This window comes from Falco naumanni, chromosome 6, assembly GCF_017639655.2.
Source record: "Falco naumanni isolate bFalNau1 chromosome 6, bFalNau1.pat, whole genome shotgun sequence".
NCBI classification, from domain to species: Eukaryota; Metazoa; Chordata; class Aves; order Falconiformes; family Falconidae; genus Falco; species Falco naumanni.
In genome coordinates this window covers 52800447-52824362 of record NC_054059.1, presented here as the reverse complement: position 1 = coordinate 52824362, position 23916 = coordinate 52800447, and the positions used below count along the sequence as shown (strand labels likewise).

Sequence of the window (23916 nt, the reverse complement as noted above, 5' to 3'; positions counted from 1 at the left end):
CACTCAGCGTTTTGTTTACCTGAAGTATCAGCAATAGAGGCTATAGTACATGGAACTTCTTTGCTGTTCTTTGCAGTAACATTGGTTGTAGCTGAAGGTAGGCAAGTCATAATGACCTGAAATGTTATTACAAAAATCAGTTTTCAAAATGTTTTATTGATCTCCAGTCATTCTCCTGATTATGCAGAAAAAACAATGCTTTTGTTGAAGTGTCACATCGGAGATATTCAGGCCTACCTCAAGAAATTTCTTACCCACCAAGAGATCCGCTTTCAGCAGCTGGGCATCGCTACGTTCTGCAGACTGCGGGAAGGTAGGTCCTTCATGCTGGGATGAGCCCCCAGCATGCTGCCAGACGCTGCCTACTCCCGTCAGTGGGAAACAGGCACTGCATTATAGCAAAAATCACGGTGCTGGGCAGCTTCCTCTGGGGACTGGCTCGGTTCACTTAAGCAAACAGAATAATCTCAAGGGTAGCCGTTACCTTACCTGTTTTTAAGTAATGAAGAGTATAATGGTCAAGGCAGCATATTTTTGTTTGCTTGCTTTAAAACCAAAGGCTTTCTGTTGTTATCTAATATAATAATGTCTGGCACTAGATGCAACCTAAAAGCTTTTCAAATATGAATTTAGTTTATTTTGATAAAGCAAGCAAACAAGCAAATTGCATGATTAGCTAGTATTAAAACTGAGAAATCTCACATCTCTTTCCTACTTAACATACTGTTCCTTAGTTTTTCTTTTTCCCTTTCTCATTAGTGTTTTTGGTTTTGGGTAGAAGTTGAGTACAGATGGGAGCTGTAATATGGTAATAAATGTAGATAGCATGTATCTTCACATATGTAGAGCCAGAGCCTGCCTTATTAATAGGCTGAATTTGGCAAACTGAGGTTTAGATGTCTGGACCAGGAGAATTTAGCAGCAAACAGTCTTGAAGGGTCATAGGGATGAAAACTGGATTTGTATGTGCTTTGTGTGGTAGAATATTGTTCTATACTTTACACTGTAATAAGAATCATCAACTGCACGTAACCTGACATACAAGCTTTCTAAGCACCTCCATTAAAATACAGGGGAAAACAGCAGATTGCCTAACACTTGTTTTTCCTCTTCAGATCCAGAATTTTCATTAGCATTCAGAAAAAGCCAAATAGCCAAACTCCTTGAGCAAGTCCGTCAACAAACAGAAGAAACTCAAGAGCTCCTTAGGGCAGCTATTTGCCACGAAGACAGTTAATATAAGCTGGATGGCTTATGACAACTTACGAAGTCCAAGAGCCTGAACTTTCAGAGAAGACAACTTTTTTCATTGCTTCCTGTAGTTTAAGTTTTCCTGTTACTTGCAGTTTCATCATACAAAAGAGATGTTCTGATAACAAGAATCAGAGCAGGTCAAAAGACAATCCCTTGAACACTTTGGCTGGCTGCTGAAGTGTGCTCGAGGACTAAGGCTACATTCCTTCCAATGGTTTGGAGAACACCTGTTACACTTGGTTAATCTTCCATGGTTTGTTTTTGTTTGCTCACACCTCTCCTCCTCCCCCAAAAAACCCAGTGTTTGTGAGGTTTTATCATGTTAACAGGCCGATTCTACTCAAGAGGCACCTCTCAAGTACACATGTTACCCTGCATTCATCTTGATTTTGTTTCTGTTTCATGTCCCTTATTCCAGAACACACTCCAGGGATTTGACTTTAGAAAATAATAGAATTAACACATAATATAAAAGTGGCAAACAAATATAACAGGTTACTACAGGAAATAACTGCTGAGAGACAACTCGGAAATTAAAAGAAATTTGTAAGAAACAAGAATAGGGCAAGTGTTAAGGCTGATCCTTGCCTGCAGTGCAGGCACTACTCTCCAGCAGAAGAGCAAAGGCACGCTGAGGCAGGTAAATGTTGCATACGTGTTCAGAATACAGCAGCTACGATGAATGATTTGGGTGAGATGTGTTTGAATACAGAAATCTGCATTCTGCAAATGGTACATTCTTTCCAAAGGTACTTGCAACAGGGTAAAAATGAACATATTTGGCAAAATTAGGAATTGATACTATATTTTGATATTGATACTTCGTTTTGAAAGGAGTTAAAGGACAGAAAAAAAGTAGTAATATGTTTAAATTCAACTAATTTTCTTATATATATACAGGATACTGAACAACCTCCCCTTCCCCCTCTTCCAGGAGGAAAGAGGGTCTCACAGATCTTTTAGCCAATCATAACAGTATTTTTGAGGGGAAAAGAAGTGTAGCACACAGCCTTGAAATTATGGGGCACTACATTGTTTAATGTAGGTTTTAATTGCAAGAGAACAGTAAAGTCTAATAATCACCATCATCTGTTACTAATCAAATTTCACCTTTGATCAATACACTTGTTTTTAAATAGAAGAATCCTCCTGGAGCTTCATGTTCAACTGGCTGGAGTGTTGAAATTTTGGAACTACTCTTAAGGCAAACTTCTGCTCCCAGATAGCACCGTTTCTTATGAAAACGTCTCAGAAGAGTTTCCTGTCTGTCATGGTTTAACGGACAGGTAAAGCAGAACCCGTGCACACAAGCAAAGCAAAACAAAGAATTCCCTTGCTACTTCCCATGGGCAGGCAGGTGTTCAGCCACCTCCAGGAAAGCAGGGCTCGTCACACGTAGTGGTTACTTGGGAAGACAAACACCATGACTCCAAACATCCTCCCTTCCTTCTTCCCTGAGCTTCGTATGCTGAGCATGACATCATACGGTATGGGATACCCCCCTGGTCAGCTGGGGCCAGCTGTCCCGGCTGCGCCCCCTCCCCACCTCTTGTGCACCCCCAGCCTCCTCGCTGGTGGTGGTGGTGGGGATGAGCAGCGGAAAAGGCCTTGGCTCAGTAAGCACTGCTCAGCAATAACTGAAACATCCCTCTGTTATTAACACGGTTTCCAGCACAAATCCAGAACACAGCCCCATACCAGCTACTGTGAAGAAAATTAACTCTACCCCAGCCAAAACCAGCACATTGTCTTTTGAGCTATTTCTGACCATGGTATAACTCTTACGTGCTTGTAGAGCTTTAGAGCTGCTACTGGATATAAACATGGAATAAAAGATTAATAATAATAATAAAAAAATAATTCTGTCAATGAAGATCTCAACATTGCATTTTACTACTGTGGCCCAAATCTCTAAGCTTAGCTTTGGTGCTTGGGGGAGGCATTTCTGTTAATGATTCTTTTCAATAACTGCAAGTTCTCTCCAGTAGTACTGTTTTTTTTTTAAAAAAACCAAACAAACAAAAACAACAAACCCAACCAAAAACATACTCAAAAGCCTCTCTGCGGTGCAGTAAAAAGAACAGGGAGACAGAGACTTCAGATACACATGAATACTGAAAATGGCATACTGCTGTAACAGGAATTTTTTTTTTTTTGAAACCTCATGTGAAACACCCATGTGCTCAGCTGTGGGCAGTTGGGCTTATTAAAACAGAGGACTACAGAAAGCTGAATGACATAGCTAGGAACAAAATCAGAAAATCTCAAACTTCAGGCCACCTCTTTGGGTAACCAAATCATTTTCCAAAAAGAAAATCAGTGCAACGTTAAGCAGTGACATTATAATCTGTCCTATATCTGTATTCTTAGGTACTTAATTGCAAACATTATTTCAAGGTCTAACGAGAAAGAAAATAATGAATCATAGGGAATGAAGAGAGAAAAGACATGTGAAACAAGCAAAACTAATGGTGAACAACCCAGTAGTTGTGATGTACCGAAATTAACTCACTGAATGTTATCCCTGTAAGCTTTTATGTTGTGCTGTTAAGACACAAGCAAGGAGCGGCGTCTTTCCAAAACACACAGCCTAGCTGCTGTGAAAGGCTGCTACTCTGTACCTTCGCAATAGCTGGCTGCAACTTCTACAGCTGCTAGTTCTACCTCACTGAGTAGTGAAGTGTTGCCTCTGATAGTACACGAACAGTTTCAATGGCAGGCAAAGCAGAGGGCCTTCATTTGATACCATATTTTATGGTCAAGAACAACATTCAACAGAAAAGAAACTATTTTCCCCTGCATTTAAAGAAAGGGACTTAACCAATGACTTCAAATTTCAATACTTATATTTTTTTTTAGGTGGTTGGTTGGGTTTTTTTTCTGATTCAAGCACCTAGCTTTATTCCCAACTCCCTTTTAGTCTGTGGATCGGGCCCTTGAAAAGGAGGAACTTTTCTTTCTCTCACTTGAAGCAAATCTGGAATGAATATAACTATAAATTGTTTTTACTGGTCTTGTTTAAAAAACCAAAACACACATGAGAAACTAAGCAGGCTCTTCACCTGTACTGCAAACACTGAAGCAAGTGTTCAAACCAGATGAGCATACTTTATACCTGAGCCTAAATAGATCAAAATCAGCATAATGTAAACCTCAGCCTAAATGAATCTTCACACATAAAATTGAAGCTAAATCTTACTGGCTCACTCTTTGCTCTGTTTCTGTCTGAAGTGACTCTGTACTGATTTTCTAGTAAAGAGATTAGAAGAAACCTGAAGAAAAGTTTTAAGCAGACCAGGAGTAGCAAGAAGAGTTTCCCATCACAGATTGACTCCTGCTTCAACTATGCAAGAAAATGAAAATATAAATAGAAATAAATATTTCAAACAAGTTTTATTTGGTACTTACATGCTATATATAGGTTTAAAGAAAAACTACATATTTTGGACACTTGAAAATATTGTGGCTATGTACATGGAAAACTGAAGAAAGCAAGAAAGGAACCAACTTATTTACTGTGTCACAAGCTACTATTGAAAGCATTCTGACTGAATGGCTGTTTTTTCCCCTTCCAGATATATATTCTGGCAGGTAAGTCTCTTCCATTGCATTTCCATTGCTTTTATCCCATTGCCTGTGTAAGATGAACACTTGACAGCAGCAGAAAGTAATTTCTTCAAAAATTCTTCAGCTTTTGCCTCAGAGAATTTCTTCCGCTAGCAGAGATTTTCTGCATACCTTCCTAGAGGCCTAGCTCAGTGCTCACTCAAGGCAAGTACAGGAATCTTAATGGTACATTCTCCAGCAGCATAAACCTCTGTTTCCCCTAGCCAAGGATCTTCTCACTGACTTCAGTGAGCAATGCATCAAGCCCTGGTTGGTGCTTCAAACCCAAGTACCTCGAGCAAGCTCTACTTGCAACAGCATTGTTAATCAAAGGACAAAGAGGCGCAAGATTTTACAGTTCTGCCCAACAGCAACCTAAAGTGAGGGATGAAACAATGACAGTGGAAATCGGCATCAAACTAAAGAGAAAGCAACCTGCATTGCCCCTTTTACCACTCAAACTGCACTGCTTTATAAAAATCACACACTACATCACAACCACAAACAACGGCCATTTTCCATTTGCTCTGAAAAGAGCAAAATAAAAAAAATCCCCCAACCAACCTGCTTCATCATCCAAGACCCAAGTATTTCAGGTTTCACAGAGTCTTCAGTAGTCTGATAAGGCAAAGTCTTCCATCATTGGGAAAAGCAGCAATTTATAGGACTCAGAACAAGGTATTTCCTTGTGTGTGCGCACATGTGTATATGCCTTTTACAGTATTGTGAACATGGATGTAACTAAAGAAATCAAGTTTGCAGTATCATTTTACCACATTTTTCTAATTTATTCAATTAAACAATTTATTTCTGTACTGAACAAAATTCATAAATACATCATCTAGGAGAACAATAGGTTTTCCTCTTGTCCATGAAAAAATAATGCTTTCAAATTTTCACATTTTAAAACCTGCCTTGTCTTGTGTTTTAGAGAAAATGTGAGAAGATCATAGTGACGTCTCAATTTACAGAATGTCCCTGTAGGAATTACATTTACAAGAACCTGATACAGAAGCCTATACTTTGCCCCCATAATTAGAGTTCTCTGCAATAATATTTAAACCAACAGGTTTAAATGAAACACCCCATTAACTCTACTTGTAGAGCAATGAGGTATTTATTTTTCAAGTATTAGAACCACAAAGTGTAAAGGATTCTTTGCCAATTTTACAATTATGCCTTTTAAACCAACACCCACCTTTTTAAAAAAAGGATCAGTCCCACCACCCAAATCAGCCCATTGCTTTCAGATTCCAGTGTCTTGTGTCTTAAGGAATGCAGAAATATCCATTTACTAAAGAAAAAGCTTGTTGGAAAAAGCCATATTAAGTAACGCATGTGAAGCATGATTTTTCTAGTGATGAAAGCTATTAAAGAGGTGATCCGAGTCTATTCCCATCATTTTTTCTGCTGTTTTACTAAAGTCCTTCCAAAAAAGATATTCAAGAAATCTTTTAAAAAACTGGAGAGAAAAAAAAACAACCACTCCTTCATAGCATGGAGGAAACTCCACTGGCTGCAGAGATACTCATATCACCTTTGGTTCTTCAGAAGAAACAATCAGATCACTTCTACAACAGAAGGTATCAAAAATGACAGGTCAGCAAAGCATGACAGTACTTACTTAAAATGCTATGCATTTATGTGATTATTTTATTGTAAGATGATTTTCCTTACATATTCTAGCCACAGAAAAATAAAACGGTAGTCCAATTTAATCTGTTAAATTAGTATTTGTTTACCTAACATCCTTTAAAAGTTGTGACATAATTCAGAAAAATCCAGTGTGCTGCAAACCATCCCTCAATATTAATGTCAGCAAGAACTTGATGAGGGAAGTACATCCAGAATTTTACCCAGAAGGTAGATACCAGCTCCCCTTCTGCGTGTGCTTATCAGATATTACGCTTACAGGACTGGAAGATGAGTGCTGATCATAAGCTAGGAACAGCAGCTGTCACTTATAAATTCTGTTTTGAAAGCAAACATTTTCGAGCAACTTTGAATGGTAGAAAGTAAAGTGTACTGAGAAAGCCTCCCTCAAAGAAGAGTTAAGGCCTCACCATAATTTGCACTGCATCTGTATGTACTTGGCACGAATAGCTTTACAAAGAGGAGATATGCTCCTTTCCCCAAATAATATGGTGTTTAAAAATGCTTAAATTAATCAACTTATGTCAAGAGCTCTAAGTCCTCTGTCAATTACAACACATTACAAGTGTTAATGAACCAAGGCAAACCTACCTGCTGTTTGATGTGTTTGAACACTATCAACCTGAGGCAAAAGAGTCCCCTTATCTTCAAAGGCTAGCATTGGATTCAAAGGAATTTCGGGACTATTGCTTCCATCATTGCTCATGGCATCCAGCCGGGATGGTTTAGAACCAATAGGCAGGTTTATGATCTCTTCAAAGTTATCATTCTGCATAGACATTCCATTTCCATTCGCATTTTTCTCTGGATTGAGATTGCTGAAAGAGAAGCATAGGTTTTTCCTCACACACTTCATCTAAACCAGAAATTTAGCTTTCCTCAAAGCAACATTACAAATGGAAGAGAATTCTGCATTAATGCCAAACATTCTTTTAGCCAGTAGAAACAAACTTTTGCTTCTACCACAGTAGAAAATCTGTTTTTGCGGCTATGTACTAGACACGCCTTTCCTCGAAGACACAGGGTAGTTGTTACATTTGGCTACACGACACCCAGAACGCCTTACGGACACTGCAGCGCTGAGAAGTGGCTGCAATGGGAAGCAATAAGAAAACGGCTGCAGCACCACCACTGCTATCCTGAGCCACCCACCTACTGCAATTTACAGCCTCTAACACCTTTTCCAGCTCTCACAACCTTTGCTATACCCTTCCTCTTATTGTGAATCAATGTAACTGCCCTTAGATAAGATCACTGGCACTTTTGTTATTTCTTGGATCACCTCCTGCCTCCAGCTTTGGAGCAGCCTCTTCTACCTGCCACTTATCCAGAGAAAAATAACTCCCCTACCAGTGCAGCTCTCCTTTCAGTCCCTCCTCCCCTACAAGTTCTTAGGGCTTATTTCCAAGGCACTACCCAACTCTGCACTCCTCCCACTGATCACACCCAAGCCAGAAGAAACACCTTCCAGCATCCTTCATGCCAGCCTGCAGTTTCTTTTTCCATCTCCCACTTGACAGAGATGCCTTATGAGAAAGCTCTTCTACGTCTGCCCCAGGCAGGAGCAGTACAAGCAGAGACACACTCTCCACTTACACATACTCCCCTGAGAAGATCCGTGATCATGTCTCAGTCTTGCCCTTCCGCTGCCCACCCTTTCACTAGGTGCTGTATTGTCAAATCCCGCTGTCTTTCCAGGTGGCATGAGCCATCCTGCCAGAGGTGAGAAGCTAAGGTGCTACTTTAGTGAACAGGATGGCAGTAGTGGGACCATAGCCTTTTTGAGAAAGGGCAAGTACTCAACTGACACTCAAAAATCACTTGATCTTTCACAGGTGCTTCTTAAGTCAACAGTTGGGTCCTGACAACTTTGGGTACCTATTCCCCATTCGGACCATGACTGCTCAGGTTGTTTAGAAATGCTTTAGCCATAAAGGCTCAAATGCAATTTTCCTAGATTTTTCTAGATTGGAACTAGGCTATGAGGTTCCTCAGGGCGTTTCTGAGCAGGTGGCTTGGTTTCACAGGCTAATTTTCTCCTGACAGTACATTTACTAGTCTTAAAAAACCTGCTTGCAATTGGCATATGGTTTATTTTCATTTGCTGGCTTCTTCGGGTGTCCACCTCTTCACAAACAATTACAGAATTGTTTTACAGTACTTCCCAAGAGACAGAAAATAATTACTGCTCTTTTGAATGTGGCAATGCTTTACCCAGAGCCCAGACTTCCTGATAGAACAACATGCTGGTTTTCATATCAAGCCTTTCCCACTTTTTCAAACCATCACCAGCTCTTCCTCAGAAATGAACTCGCCTTTTTTCACCTGCGGATGTGCTGAGCAAATTTTAAAGTGAAAAATACGTTTCACTGCACTGAGTTTGAGAGCAGACACAGAAATCCTGCTGGCTGCCTGGGAGACATCACAAGTCACATCACCCTTTTGTGCCAGAGATCCATGTCTGTAAGATGAGGAGCAGAATCTGTGAAATGCTTTAGGACTAATAAAACCTGCTCTATAATGTTATAGTTATAGGTTACTATTCACTATAAGGTTTCCTGTTACTTATTTCATCCCAGTTTACTGTCAATAACCTTACTAGAGCTAGGGTAACACAGCAAGTTTGATGGATGGCGTAAGAAAAAGGCAGGAAGTAAGCAACTGCTCATTCACATAAATTAAGCAGCATAGGACTTCAACAAGTATTGGTACAATGAAGAAGCCTCTTGCTTCTGCAAACATGTAAGTTTTTCTATCCAATTCATCAGCTGACTTCATAGATAAATAGTTCTTCATATTTCTTTGTCATTGCACTGCCAGTATTACGTGCTGAGTTAGACCAGCATTCACAGACTTGAATGATGTCTTTTGAGACAGAGTAGTCTATGCAATCACAAAGAGGCTACAGAAGAGAAAATCATGATTACGAATCTTCTAAATTTTATGCTATAAAATCCTCTACATTTTATGCTATTTGCTGCATCGAATTACTAGGGGAGCAAATTTAGGAAAAAATGGTAAAAAAATGGAACGGTGGAATTAATTTCCACTGGACATCTTAGAGGCCATAAGCTCAAAAAGAGATTAGACAAACTCCTAAGAGATTGGTATATCCTCCAGCTTCTGGTAATTAGCAGCTCAGGGACTACTTGAGCCTGTGGTTGCATTTGGATCACAATTCTTAGTAACCCTTCGTTACCAGAGAATCTCCTGGTACTGAATTTTTTTTCCTTATACTCTCTCCCTAAGTGACCGCTACAGGCCATTAAAGCAAAGAACACAAAAGTGATGGATTTTTGACCTGCTACAGCTATTCTTACTGTCTTATGTTACATTCTTAGCAATGTCTTGATGTCCAATGCAACACTGGAGATACCCTTTTCAGGCATAAAGTGCAGAAAGAACTGGGTAATTTTGGCATTCTATCATAAGTGTGCTTGTAGTGAGATACCTGCATAATAAATTAAAATTGTGCTTATTCCAGGATTCTGTTGTTCAGTAAAGCAAGAAAAATTAGAATCTGGAAAAAATCTTTTTGGAATCTTATAATTTACTAGAACTTTGAAAATGCTTTAACATTATATCTTACTTTCAACAGCTGTTTCAAATTCAATTTTCCATTCCTTGGGCAAAAAAAACCCCACAAAACCCTCAGAATCTAGCCAGAAGTTAACACGCCATTAATAATATTGTAGTATCCATGAACTGCCAGTTTTCTTTGTAGATCTAGGTACTTTACTATATAACTGGAAAATTTCCATGGTATGCTCCATTTTAAAAGATACTTAGTGTTGCCCTTTCCATCATACAACACCTGAATGAGAAATGTCTTCATTTAAGTTCAATCATGAGTCTTCTCACCACAGACTTATAGGTCAGATACGAGTTCACTCCCTGCCCAACCCCACCTCCAATAATAATTCACTATCCTTCACTAGCATTCAAGCATTAAATCATTTAACTGAATTTACTTGTGGAGAAGACACTCAGAGCAAGCAGAGGTGGCAAAACCAGAACCCTTGCAGCACCACTTGAAACTATACCACAAAAATCACATTCAAGTTCAGACACATCATTTTAACTCAGAAAACTATGAAATAAGATATTTTTTTTCTACGAACCAAGAATTAATGTAAAATCTATTTGAAAACCTTGAGTGCTAACATGGTAGAGCAGCTCAATTCACAAGCAAATATATCTGGTTTGTTGGTTGGGTTTTTTATTCACAATGCAAAATGAAGAAGCTTTAAGCCTAAGTAAAACTGATTAATGTTCATTTTTTTAAAACACAGGAGTAGGAATACCAATAAAAATTTTGTCAAATTATTAGGTGGGGTAGATGACTGCGCCAATCTATCATCTGCAGTAAGTGTTTATTAATAAAACTAACAATTGTTGACAATATAAATATGTTAAATAATGCAGCAGATCACAGCATTTTCATTAGGGTTTATGAAGATCAACTGTCTTGGAAAGCTAATGAAGTTCCAGTAAACAAGATCTGCATTGCTGATCAAAAGTAGCACAGAGAGTGGTGAAGTATTGATATCAATTGCCTTCACTTTGCCAGAAGTCTTTAATTTTTTCTCAGTTGCATCGTACTCATGACCACGGAAGCAAGCATGCTGTTTCCAACTGAATCCCAGCTGCAGAGCTGACACAGGGTGGATGACACGATGGGGAGGAAAAGGGATGAAGGTTCAGCACAGTAAGCAGTCAGGCAACTTCCCCTTATGCCCCAGAGTAGAACTCCTTATCCTCACACAAACCTCTTAGAGCTTTCCGAGTCACCCTCCTTCAGCGCTACTGGCGCAAGGGACAGAGCACCTGCATTGTCTGGGGACTGACCCCACGTACAGGTATTCTAGGTTTGGTCACTGAATGCCAACCCCCAGTCCTGTTCAAAGAAATACATTGAGGGCTAGACCCCAGGCCTGTACAAAATAGACCTGCTGACACTTAAACTTCTGTCCTAGAGCCAGCGAAGCTTCCCACACTTCCTACACTGTAGGAGGGAAACAAGTCTGACTGCTGCTCTAGGCCTTAAGAAGACTCCTCTCCTTCATTCCCTCTTCTTGCCCATACAAACGCATGCCATAAGCTCCCCAGACAAAGCCTTTGTAAGTTGTGGTCGGAAATCTGAACTATCTTGACCTTGAAACATGCTCAAGTCCTTTCCAGACAAAAGCCAAATCTTTCTTGGGGCTGGAGTGAGGTGCTTACACAACAGACCATCTCCATCTGTTGCTATTTGTATGCTACAATGTCAGGTATATCTAGATGTCAGACCACCACAGCACATGAGACGCAGTAGCACCGGTGCTGGCACCTGTGGCTTTTACCATACGATAGCATCTATGCTGCTGTGTATTCCTTACAATAGTTTTTCAGGCTGCCCGGGCTAAGCTTACACCAGGATGCTACTAAGTGCTTCGCTTCAGCCTTTGCCTTCCCAGTCACTGTGGATGTACCTCTAAAGTAGAGTCCCTCCACGTCCCAACCTGGCCTGTCGGTTTTCCTCTTCCACAGCCTTATACGCACTTCCAGCTTTTCTGGCTGTTCTTCAATCTCATTTATTCATTCTTCACTTTGGCCATTCTGAGGTTCCTTCCACATGGATTATAATGCCACAGGGCAGCATTCATTAGTGTGGCACATTTTCCATTACAAACATCAAGGTGCGTATAAGGCTGGGAGCGATTAACATTTACTAGCTGCTCGAGACAATTACGAGGCAGCTCTGTGCAGCTCATCCAATGCAGCTCAGGGCTTGGCATCACTGACAGAACTTCTCTCAGCAGGAGCATCTTTGTCAGCACGAAAGCAGGCTAAGATCCCTCAGGCATATGGAGGGACCGACAGAGGGCAAATTCCTCCTTCAATTAGTGCCAATCACACCCTGCAACATACCGCCCATTGCGGACCGCGTGATGCCTTCCCACACTCAAGTTTTTCCATGCATATTCTGGCACTACCTGCATAAAACATGAAAGGACTAAGGGATTATTTGGCTTTCTGCATTACTAAAATTGAAATAACTGACAGCTCATGCTTATGTAACAGATTTCACTCAGTTCAACACCCAGGTTTCAAGCATTTCAACAATTTCTCAAAGTCTGAGTGACTTTGATTTGTGGCTACAGAGCACACACAATGTTGAATATCTACCTCCCCAAATTCTTCTTATAGAGAACAAAGGGGGTTTTTTCGAAAATGCAAAGCCAAAATGAGTAGCACTGGCAAAACAACACTTTGTTCCAGACACTGCAAAGAACATGCTGTATTTCTAAAAATTTCTTTGGTATCAGTTGGCAAAAATGGGTTACTGCTAAGTGAAAGATGATAAAAGTTCTCTTCTGAACACAGGAAAAGACAAACAGGAAACAAGGCAGATTGAACAGCTGTCTCTTACTTAGTTAACAAATACATGGATGGGAAAATAATTTATTACTCTAGTAACCCTCATCCTCTAAACATGCTCCAGTACTTAGCAATGTTCTTACCTGTCCATATTTACAGGAGGTTGATGTGAAACAATCACAGGTGTGCAGGTGACAGATTTGCTGTTGTGCGGAGACTGTGTGGCATGTTGAAGCTGAGGTCCTCCTGCAGGTTCCAAAGGAGATGCAGGACTGTTTATGGCTAGAGAGAGAAAACAGGTTTTCATAGAACAAATCTACCTGCATATTAGGATAAAACATTTCCTACAAAAGACAGCACAATCAAGGCAAGCTACAGCTTAAAAAAAAAAAAGAAAAAGAAAAAAAGGATCACATACCGATCCCTCCCCAACCCTGCCTCCTTTGTCAATTTTTTTGGGCACACAAGCCCTGCCCTGTTTCATGTCCAAAGTAAATGCCACAGATTTCAAAGCTGTAGCTTTACAGACAAGAATAGACGTCTTACAATGACATGCACAATTCCAGCACACAAGCCAGTGGTCAAAATAGGCTGATATCTGACAGAATATTACACTGTCCTTTTTCAAGCAACAACAGAGAATGGAATAGGAGAACACTGGGACATCGTCAGTTCCATACACTGGTATTTCTTGGTTCCAGTGTTGATCACTGACTGTAATCCAAAAGGAAATCAAGAGACAAAAATCTCCATGGAAAGGATACTTCTTTCAACAAGTACCAAATCACTACTATAAAATGTTGTAGACAGCAACATAAAATTAGATCATCCTTGTGCTTCATCCAGAGACCATATGATAGATGTTACTGGCCTGCCTCCAGAGGTTTTTTTGAAGTACAACTTCCCCACTGTATCTACAGTCACTCCAATTCACATGCACCTCAGTAAAAGGAAGCAGTAGCACCACCCCCCCATACTAGCATCTGTTACAATAATTGCAAGGACAATTTGGCATTCATAGGCTTGGACACGTTTATCTTGGTTACCCAAAACTCCTCTGATAAGCCCCTCCTTCAGCCGCTCGGTTTTGCTATACTCCACATGCATGGGCTGAAACTTCTATACTGCATGTCTTAGTCTGATCTTTGGTTTTTATATGGAAGATACTAGAAATAAAGGTTTCAGTGCTTCTACAAATGGAATAAGAGGAAGATACACTGACTTAACATATAAAAGGAAACAGAAGAAAAAGTTCTCCTTGGAAATGCAGAGCTATCTCCTATTTTGAAGCAGAGGCCAAAAAATGACAAAAAGGTGATGGATTTCATTTCATTGTGTGATTTGGCCATTCCCACAAAGGTCTCCTCAGGTTTTGTCAAACAGTAAGAAAAAAATTAAAATTTAAAAAGTCACCATTTGTGTATGGTCAGAAGAAGTCTGTTAGAATGTGGTATGGAAAGTTAGTTGGCCAAAATATGTCCATTAATTCATATTAACTCAATAGCACATCTAGATAAAGCAAAGCCAAACAGTAGAGCAGCCCTGAGGGTGAGGGTAGTTTTTTCTTTATTCAGTCACTCAAGGACTTCAGCCTTTGCTTGGGGAAATGGAGGTCCAAATTCTCCTCTGCCTTAGGAAACTGAGTACTTACTAGTCTTCCACCTCTGGAGGGAAAGCACTACCCACAGGTTAGAGAGCCATTTATAGTTTCAAGAACTATTTAAACGGATAATAGCACTTTCATCAATAACTATAGCGAAAGATGACATCCCAGATACACACAGTATTAACAGTTCACAAACTTCCCCCCCTCCCAAGGACAATATGTAAATAAATAACTTCCAAACACATATAATGAAATCTGTGTCAAAACGTTTCCTGGCAGTGCTAATTGTAAGTGTCCACTTTAAACATCAAGAAAAAAAGTCATACATCAGCCAGTGCTGTTATTTGTCTTTCATGTTACTCAACTCAAATACAAAGGAGAAAAAAGATGTGTCATTCAATATGTTATGCTACAAGAGGATAAGCCATTTCATAGCTCAACTTCAGTGTCTTTAAATACTGCCAATTCATACTTGGTGATTGTTGAATATAAGCTACATTTTCTTTTTCATTTATTCTAAGTCTTAAAATTTTATATAAAACTTTATTTAAAATGACCAGGGAAAAAAAAACCCATAGAGGGAACAGAATAGAAGGAAAGACTAAGAGTGTGGGTGTGTGAGAAGACTAGGCTTTTCTAGGAGTTTGGGAAAAAAAAAAAAAAAAAAGAAGGAAATTAAGACTAAGTAAATAAGGCAGCAGGTATGGAAGAAAGAAGTCACAGGGAGATGTTTAGAATAATGACAGTTTCTTTCGATGACTGAGATGAAATAATCCTTTAAGAAAATGGAGTAAGTCTGCAACAATCACATCTGTAATCCTACGCAAAAGAAACTGTAGAATCAGTTTCATCAGAATCAGAAAATAATTTGTTTCTTTTCACTTTATAAATTAGATTTGGTAATCAACTCCCTCTCCTTAAACGTCAATGTGACAAAGTTGCCAAAACAGCTGATTCATTTAGTAAGGGCTAACTACCTATATGGAAAGGCTAAACAAATAATGTTTACTAAGATTTCAGTTACACTCCTCTCATGGCTTTCTTTACTGCAATTAGGGTGCCAAGTTTCAGAACTGTATCTCCAATCATTGTGCTTAGCAGGCATTTATTCACCTGTTGTGCTCAGGGCACAATTAAACACAATACCTGCTTCTCCAGTAATATTTGCCTTCGATATATGTCCATTTTGCTGGTCATTTGGTTTCTACAAAAGAAGCACAGTTTTGTAAATTAAAAATGGCACAGGCAAAAAGAAGTGAAATGTGTCCAATATTTACACATTATGTAGCAGCACTGACCTTATCTACAGCTTCTACACGCCTAGTTCTCTTCATGATCTCTTCCAGCCTCTACAATGAAATATAAAAGGGTAAAATAATGTTTGCTGACATTAATTTAAAAATATCTCTCTCAAACCAAAACTGCTTGTCAGTTATCGGCTGCACCTGTTTATTGCAAAAAGATGAAATATTTATTACTATTGGCAATATTGCCTTCACTTTCACATCAGGCTACGCAGATGAGGACTGCGGCTTTTCTGAAGGCACATTTATATCTACAGCTGAGGTGGAAGCAAACTGCTAAGGCAAAACAAATTACTGTTTCTCTATGTGTACTGAGTTTACCTTCTTCCTTTCCAAGCGCTCTTGCTCTTCTCTTTGGAAATGCTTTTCACGTTCTAATCGAATCCGCTCTGCCTCTTCCCGTAGGCGAACTTCCTCTTCTTTCTGAGTTGATGGTAAAAAGTGAGGAATAATTTACTTTTAAGGACAGATTACACTGATATCTGCTTAACTGCATATCTACAACATACCTACAGCTGAAAAGACACTTTTGGAGTTTACAAGTCACCAAAAACCTTGTTGGACTGAATTGCACATTTCTTGATTAATCTCCATGGTTTGCATAGCATTAGGAGACGCATAACTAAACAGTAGACATATTTGGTTCTGTGCCTGTCCTGGGGCCTGTGCATGAAAACATGTCAGATGACAAACAAGGAATAAATTTCCTAGCCTTCAGCACTAAAACAGCAGCCAGGAAAGTATTAAAGAGATTCATGTTTTGAGTGGTGGATGTTTTTGAGAGCCACACAGAAGCAGCAGAAAGTTTTATTTGGCCAACAGAGTCATTGCTTAATGACACCAAGGACAAACAGCCACAGGTACATTAACACAAGCTTTCCATTCCTGCTTTTTTAATTAAATGTAAAACTTGTCTGGAATATACTGTAGAGAGGCCTTGCTCCTTGACAGCGACCGTGTTGTATAATGGTACTACTACAAAGTTCATTTGTTACAGCTTTAACATCCAAAAAACGCTGGCCATGCTCTATCTCTGAGTGCTAAACTGGGGATGTACCTCAGTTTAGCATTTCAAAGAAAGCAACATATATCTTCTGAAAAAGAAAACTACAGTTTCTAAGCTATATTCACTAACATCATCCTTTAAGCATTTATTTTCAGAAGCATACATTTAATTATATACCAGAAGAAAAAAAAATAACATTTATGAGGCAGATTAAAGTGCTGAGTTTTGCGGGCGATAAAGCGCATGCAAAAAGTAAAAGCACGTGCAAGAGGAATCCTATCCAGAAAGCTTACCACAGTCTCTCCTGCAGTCAGTAAACCAACATTATATCCATCAAAAATGACAGCACTTGAAAAATTATATTTTTATTTATTTACTTTTATATCTTTTGAGTAGCTGCTCTGATTTCAGGAGGGCTGCACCAGGTAAAGGTTCTCCTTGGCTTGATTAAAGTGATCAAACCCCATCCTTTCCCACTAGCCCCACACAAAAGCAGTATTGGGCATAGGATTACAACTCAGCAGTGCTTATCTCTGACACTCTGAATAGTTAGTTATCTTGGCATCTAGACTTTCTTTAACTGTGGGAATAAAGAGTTGTCTGCTATAACACCATTCATTAAAGTCCCGCAAGACAACTCTATTTTTTTCATCACGATTTATCAGGAATAGGAAAGGATTTGTTCTAAAAAAATAAATTCTACAGGGAAACAAACAAACCCCAACTCCTTACCAAATGTTTTTGTCAAAAAGAACTCTCTTTATTCTTTGGACCACTCTATGGAATGAGCTCTGCCCTGACCCTATTCACTTTACATATAGCACTTAAATTTTAGATATCCCTCTGATCTAGGTACTGTGTAAGAGGTGCTTTTTCACCCACTTCACTGCCACCCAGACTGGCACAGAAATTCCAGGAGGGGAGCATACTTGTTTCTGAATACGCTCCATCTCTTCTTTCTCCTTCTGTTCCCTCTCTTCTGCCTGTCGGCGCAGCCGTTCTTCCTTTTCCCGCTCCTCTGCATCCTTTCGGGTTTTTTCTGCTTCCTGTCTGCGAGCTTCTTCCTCTTCTCTGCGAGCTCTTTCTTCAGCTATCCTCTGTGACAGCTCCTCCTTCTTTTGCCTGCAACCATGAAACAAGCATAAGGAAAGTAAAAAAAGGAGGGGAAAATCCCCAAAGCACAAGATTCCTGCCCCAAGACACCAGCACTGCAGAACAGCTGGATAAAGGTTGCACTACTGTCTCATGAGTTGGCAGTTCTGCTTCCAGCACCAGCCAAAGGTGAAGCTCTATGGAACATAAAAAACTTTGAAGACAATACAAATACTTCTCCAGCATATGCCTGGCTTTCACTGATCTGTGACTCACATACTTTCTGAATCAGAAACAGTATAATTGACTTTAATACATCTTGCAAAACACTTCATTCTGTAATTTCATTTCATTATATTTTGAAATAGTAGACATTTTTGGTGCTCATTTTATCTTGTGGCAGTGACTCCTGAATTTAAAAAAAGTATTTAATTCTGCTGATTTTTGAATGTTACCTCCTAACCTCACTTAGTGCCCCCTCATCCTTGTATTCTGGGAGTTAATAACTTTTCCACTTCACCTTTGATGTTACCCAAATTATTTAGGGCTTTGTATCTTATGATATCCCCACTCAGAAGTAAAGGGCAGATGGCCTTCCCAGCTGAAGAATCCTTACCTGTTTAGTAGATTTTCATATGAAAGCTGTTCTATACGTGTATTGGGTTTGCATGGCGAGGTTTTGGTAGTGGGGAGGGCTACAGGGGTGGCTTCTGTGAGAAGCTGCTAGAAGCTTCCCCTGTGTCTGATGGAACTAATGCCAGCCAGCTCCAAGACAGACCCACCGCTGGCCAAGGCTGAGCCCATCAGCAATGGTGGTAGCACCTCTGGGATAACGTATTTAAGAAGGAAGGGGGGGTGGGGGGTGGGAAATCTGTGCACATTTTGCAGCTGGAGAGAGAACTGAGAATACGCGAGAGCAACAGCCCTGCAGACACCAAGGTCGGTGCAGAAGGAGGGGCAGGAGGTGCTCCAGGCGCCGGAGCAGGGGTTCCCCTGCAGCCCCTGGTGAAGGCCATGGTGGGCCAGGCTGTGCCCCTGCAGCCCATGGAGGTTAACGGTGGAGCAGATAGCCACCTGCAGCCCATGGGGGGACCCCACGCTGGAGCAGGGGGATGCCCAAAGGAGGCTGTGACCCGTGGGAAGCCCATGCTGGAGCAGGGTCCCGGCAGGACCTGTCGACACATGGAGAGAAGAGCCCGCACTGGAGCAGGTTTGCTGGCAGGGCTTGTGACCCCATGGAAGGGACACACACTGGAGCAGCATGAGAAGAACTGCAGCCCATGGGAAGGACTCATGTTGGAGAAGTTCATGGAGCACTGTCTCCCATGGGAGGAACCCCAGGAGGAGTGTGAGGAGTCCCCTCACTGAGGAGGAAGTGGCAGAAACATCTTGTGATGAACTGACTGTAACCCCCATTCCCTGTCCTCCTGCAGGGGAGGAGGTAGAGAAAAATTAGGAGTGAAGTTAAGCTCAGGAAGAAGGGAGGGGTGGGGGGAAGATGTTTTTAAGATTTAGGTTTTATTTCTCATTATCCTACTCTGATTTGCTTGGTAATAAATTAAACTGATTCCCCCAAGTCAAGTCTGTTTTGCCCGTGACAGGAATTGGTAAGCAATCTCTCCCTGCACTTATCTTAGCCCATGAGCCCTTTGTTTTATTTTCTCTTCCCTGTCCAGCTGAGGATGGGAGTGATAGAGCGACATTGGTGGGCACCTGGCATCCAGCCAGGGTCAGCCCACCACAGCTTGTGATCTTCTTTGATGTCTGCCTGTACTTATTTTCCTGGTTTTACTGATTTTACTATCTCAAAAAGTATAAAACTCAACACTCAAGACATGGATTCACCTCTGATAGTACAGAATGACATTTTAATTTTGTTCTCCCTTTCTAGTAACTCATAAGAGTTCATTTATTTTGTTGACAGTGACTCACATGATACTTTCATACACTCAACTCCAAACAAGATCTCTTCCTTCAGAAACGATTAGTCCCGAGACGACCACCACCACCACTTGAGTCAAATGGAGGATTATTTCCTTATATGCATTCCTTTATGCTTATCAGGATTGCAATTGAGCTTCCGCTTTGTATCTCAGCAATGTAAGATACATCTGAAATATTTGACAACTACTGTATCTCATTGAAGACCAGCAGTATCTCACTGGTCACAACGCCTTTCCAAGTTAATTTATGAAGGCACTGCACAGACTGAAAACTCCTTTCACTGTGATAGCTGATTATTCTTTACTTTTTGTTTTCAATATTTCAGTCTTAGTATTTATTCACCATATTACTCTTTTGCCGCAGCTTATTTTCTTTAAAAACCTTTTTGGGAGGGGATCATTTTGTGAGTCTTCTGGAAAGCCGGGCTATTTTAACTGGCCCTGCCTTGTCTTTATGTTCATCAACGTTGTTAAAGAAGTCCAACAAATTCAAGAGGCATGGCATCCCTCTAAAAAGGTGTTACAGCCACAGTCGTAAGTATTCAGATAGCAGATAAGTATCTACTATCCTTTGCTAGTAGAAAATGAGACACAACATCCATTATCCTCCAAAACTGTTGGGGGGCTTGATTTTAAATAAGAAAACAAAAAGGTTTAAGTCACAGCTGTTGGACACCTGAACACCACCCAAAGTAAGAGACATTGTGCCAATCACAAAGATAAAAACAGCTATGCAGAGTTCTTTAGCTGGAATATGGAAATATAGCCTTGTTAATTTCTGATGAAACAATGAATCACAACAGTAAGGATCTGCTCTCTCTTCCTATCCTATTTTAAAGCACTATTTGGGGTAAGTTTTACCCTTACATACCTGCTTAGGTATATATTGCACTTACAAAAAACCCAACAGGAAAATCTGTTTTCAGGGAGGAACTTGTGCCTCCTGCACTTCAGTACTGTGCTTCACGTATCACAACTTTAACAACAGAATATATACAAGAAGCTGCTAGGAGGCTACTAAAAATGTATCTTATCCACTACAGAGGTCTAGAATCACCTTTCAAACTCTTCCCTCTCCCTCCTTTCTTGCTCCTCCCGTTCCCGCTGCTCACGGGCAAGGCGCCTCTTCTCAGTCAACAGCCTTGTTGCTTCTTCAGCATCAGTTGTACCTGCGGAGGTCTTTGTGGGTGCTGGGGGTGGAGAAAGAACTGGCAGAGCAGGAGGCAGGGACAGGCTGGCTGCTGAAAACACATAGGAAGGAAAACTAGTTTGTACAGACACAGTAGCCAAGATGACACTCTTTTGAAAGGAACAGAAAATAGTTTAAAATATTCTATAAATATTTTCAAGCTTATGTGGTTTCATAAATGATTCAGAGGAGGAAGAAATTTCTAGATGCTAGGGGTTCATATTCCTTAAGGAAAGTTTCTTTTTACATGTGAAAGCAGCTGCAGTTGAAAGGTTAAGCCAACTTTTCTTTGGGAGAATAAATGCTGATGGGTGCTCAACAGGAGTTACGCTGACTCAGCAAGTCCCTACCATCACAAGTTTGCCCAGCTCTGTTCGGTGAGCAGAAAAGAAACATGGTGATATTATATTTCCTTCTGTCTGATAGTCTACAGCTGAAAAGCAGAGCCAGACTTTTTGGTGACAGGCCAGTCACTTTTAGTGACCTCAAACATCAGCTGTCTGAAGTGATCTGCACTAAGGGTAGGACACAAGCTATCATCAATTGTGCAGTTACTCCAACCTGAGGCAACTCGTGGGACCAGAACACAGCTTCTTAACAAGCTTTGCCACTATTGGTGAACCATGGCTTGTGTTCAAATCTTAATAGTGTCTTCACATAAATTCTTCATTCAGGACTAGCTTTGGCCACCTGGTAGAGAAGGTGTTACAGGTTTTTCTCAAGGAAAACACTAGTTCATATTTCTGTAAGGTTGCCTGGCACTCTCTAGCACAGGTACAGAGCACCTCAACTGCACTTTTTCTTGAGAGGCCAGGGACCATTACCAACACACAAGCTAACTGAAGGAAGCATTCCCAGGGTAATCACATCTGGTAATGCAGACAAACATGGACAGGGCAGACTCTGAGCTATCAATGGAATGAGATCCCAATTCTGGGAAGATACATGTAAAATAAGTCACCAGGAACAGCCAGGAAGTGATTTTAAATCTACATTTCTAACCACCCTTTGGAATATTTCAGCATTTTCCTTACCTCACTAACAACTTCCAGCAGGGATTTCCTCTCTGATTCCCCCCTCATACACCTCATCTATACAAACACAAATTCAGCTGCTTTTTTTGTGCTGAACCGTCACATCTGCTGACCCCTCTGCTCTCTTTTTCTATCAAGTAAAAACTATGCAGATCTTTCTATAACTGCTTCAGGGCTTTCACCTCAAATTCAAACGATACTTGTACACCAGTAATTTAAAGAGTTCCAGGGCCTGTTCTCCAGCCCTGGGAGCTGGCACAATTTAGCCTCAGCCAGAGCAGTAATCTCTCATATTATCAGAAGAGGTATTCAGTCACCACTAGGGAACAGTCCAGGCCTGGGCTAACCTCCAAGATGTAGCTAGGAACTAAAAAAATTCTGGGATGGTCAAATATAAAAAGTTAAGTAATTTGATCACCCTAAAGCTTGAGAGCCCTTTAGAGCTATGTTCTTGGTAGCCTTGGGGACAGAAGGTAAGAAAATATAGGGGTGCAAATACAACCTGGATCAGAAACATACCAGAGAGCCCTTGTAACAGTTAAACTGTAAATGACAGCGCTCCTGCATCTCAGCCCTTTGCAGTTCCCTAACAATGGGCCGAGGCAGGGCTGTGCTTCTGAAGGGAGCACAGCTTTGTGCTGCTTGGGGATCACTTCTTGCCTCAGGTGCTGAAGCTGGCAGCATAACAAGTAGCCTGTTTAATGCACACCTGCTCTGCTGTCAGAAAAGATGATAACAGCTTGCATAAAATCCCTTTAAAACTTCATTGGTATTAGTAAAGTCATGTGAGATATATTTGTAAAAGCCTGAACAGCTCCATCAGTGATCACTGCCTGCTGACCTCCTGGCTCTTGTGACTACACAGCCAGCAGGTACCTGAGCCAGACAGGTTGAAGGCCAGTGCAGTTAACGGACAGAAATCAGCTACATTTGCCTGCAACACAGACCTAGGAGAATCAGCAACATCCCTCTAGCCTCAAATACTGCACTTGCCCTTCTCCAAATTCTTGTGTTCAACCAGTGGCCAAGTTTTGGCAGTTGGGGCCTCCACCTGCAGTACAAAGCCTGTCCTCTAACCTCCTATATAAAATGCTTAGCCTGAGACCTCAGTCTTTGGTCCCAACCATTAATTCCTCTGGCTTTGGCAAAAGACATCCCATTCAAAGTGCTGCTCACCACTTCGACTATGGCATCCTTCTCCTTTGCCCTTCTCCACTACTTGTTTCTGTGCTGTGAATACAAACCACTTTTCAATATCTTTATTTTTGACTCTCAGATATTCCTTAACCTCTCCTTACCTTGAGCAAGCTCTGCCTGGACAGTGAGCTCCTCCCGAGTTGCAGATTCTCCAGCACCTGCTGAAGTTCCTTTACTCTCTTCTGCCCCCTCCTCACTGGCCTTTTCGGGCTCCTTTTCTGGTCTTTTCTTCTCAGTCTCTGGTTTGATCTCCTTTTTGACTGGCCGTATGTTGCCAGGAGAAGGAGGACGTGCCTGAGCAGAGGAAACTTTGGAGGAACCAGGTGGGGAAGTTATCTGCTTGGGTGTGCCAGGCAAAAAAGGCAAAGACTTTGATGCATGCCTGTGTAACCAAAGAATGACAATCACGATCAGACATGCTCTGCTGGACACCACCTACATATCATTTCTACAATAGCTAAAAATAAAACAACTTCTCCATTTCTCTCCTATCAAGGAGGACTGCTGGAGCAACTGATTAGCTCTCATGTGAAATGCTTCTCTTTGCAGCTCTCCAAACGTGTAAGCACTGAGCCCAGCCACAAGGGAAGAAACCAAATATCTTCCTCCTCCTTCCCCTTTCTCAAAGCAGTAGCAGTATTTTTCTAAAAGCATAGGTATCTTTCCTTTGTT

The 23916-nt window shown here is 40.8% G+C and overlaps 2 protein-coding genes across 12 annotated transcripts in view; one reads left to right on the top strand and one right to left on the bottom strand.

The window, feature by feature from the left end:
* LOC121089916 (vacuolar protein 8-like) overlaps positions 1 to 3254 on the top strand; it is a 32812-nt gene extending 29558 nt beyond the window's left edge. For all 3 annotated transcript variants that reach the window (XM_040597712.1, XM_040597711.1, XM_040597710.1), the window contains 2 exons: positions 188 to 313; positions 1116 to 3254. In XM_040597712.1, the coding sequence (XP_040453646.1) occupies positions 188 to 313; positions 1116 to 1237 (248 nt within the window). In that variant the 3' untranslated portion in view covers positions 1238 to 3254. The remainder of the gene's footprint in view (positions 1 to 187; positions 314 to 1115) is intronic.
* Positions 3255 to 4632: 1378 nt separating this feature from the next.
* The window catches only part of MAP7 (microtubule associated protein 7), a 128028-nt gene continuing 108744 nt past the window's right edge, over positions 4633 to 23916 (bottom strand). For 8 of the 9 annotated variants that reach the window (XM_040597682.1, XM_040597685.1, XM_040597686.1 and 5 more), the window contains 9 exons: positions 23346 to 23626; positions 20882 to 21065; positions 17719 to 17911; positions 16105 to 16206; positions 15778 to 15828; positions 15626 to 15683; positions 13017 to 13155; positions 7105 to 7331; positions 4633 to 6431 (listed from right to left, as the gene is read on the bottom strand). In XM_040597682.1, coding sequence (XP_040453616.1) covers positions 6421 to 6431; positions 7105 to 7331; positions 13017 to 13155; positions 15626 to 15683; positions 15778 to 15828; positions 16105 to 16206; positions 17719 to 17911; positions 20882 to 21065; positions 23346 to 23626 — 1246 coding nt within the window. In that variant the 3' untranslated portion in view covers positions 4633 to 6420. The remainder of the gene's footprint in view (positions 6432 to 7104; positions 7332 to 13016; positions 13156 to 15625; positions 15684 to 15777; positions 15829 to 16104; positions 16207 to 17718; positions 17912 to 20881; positions 21066 to 23345; positions 23627 to 23916) is intronic. The other variant, XM_040597683.1, reaches the window with a different exon arrangement.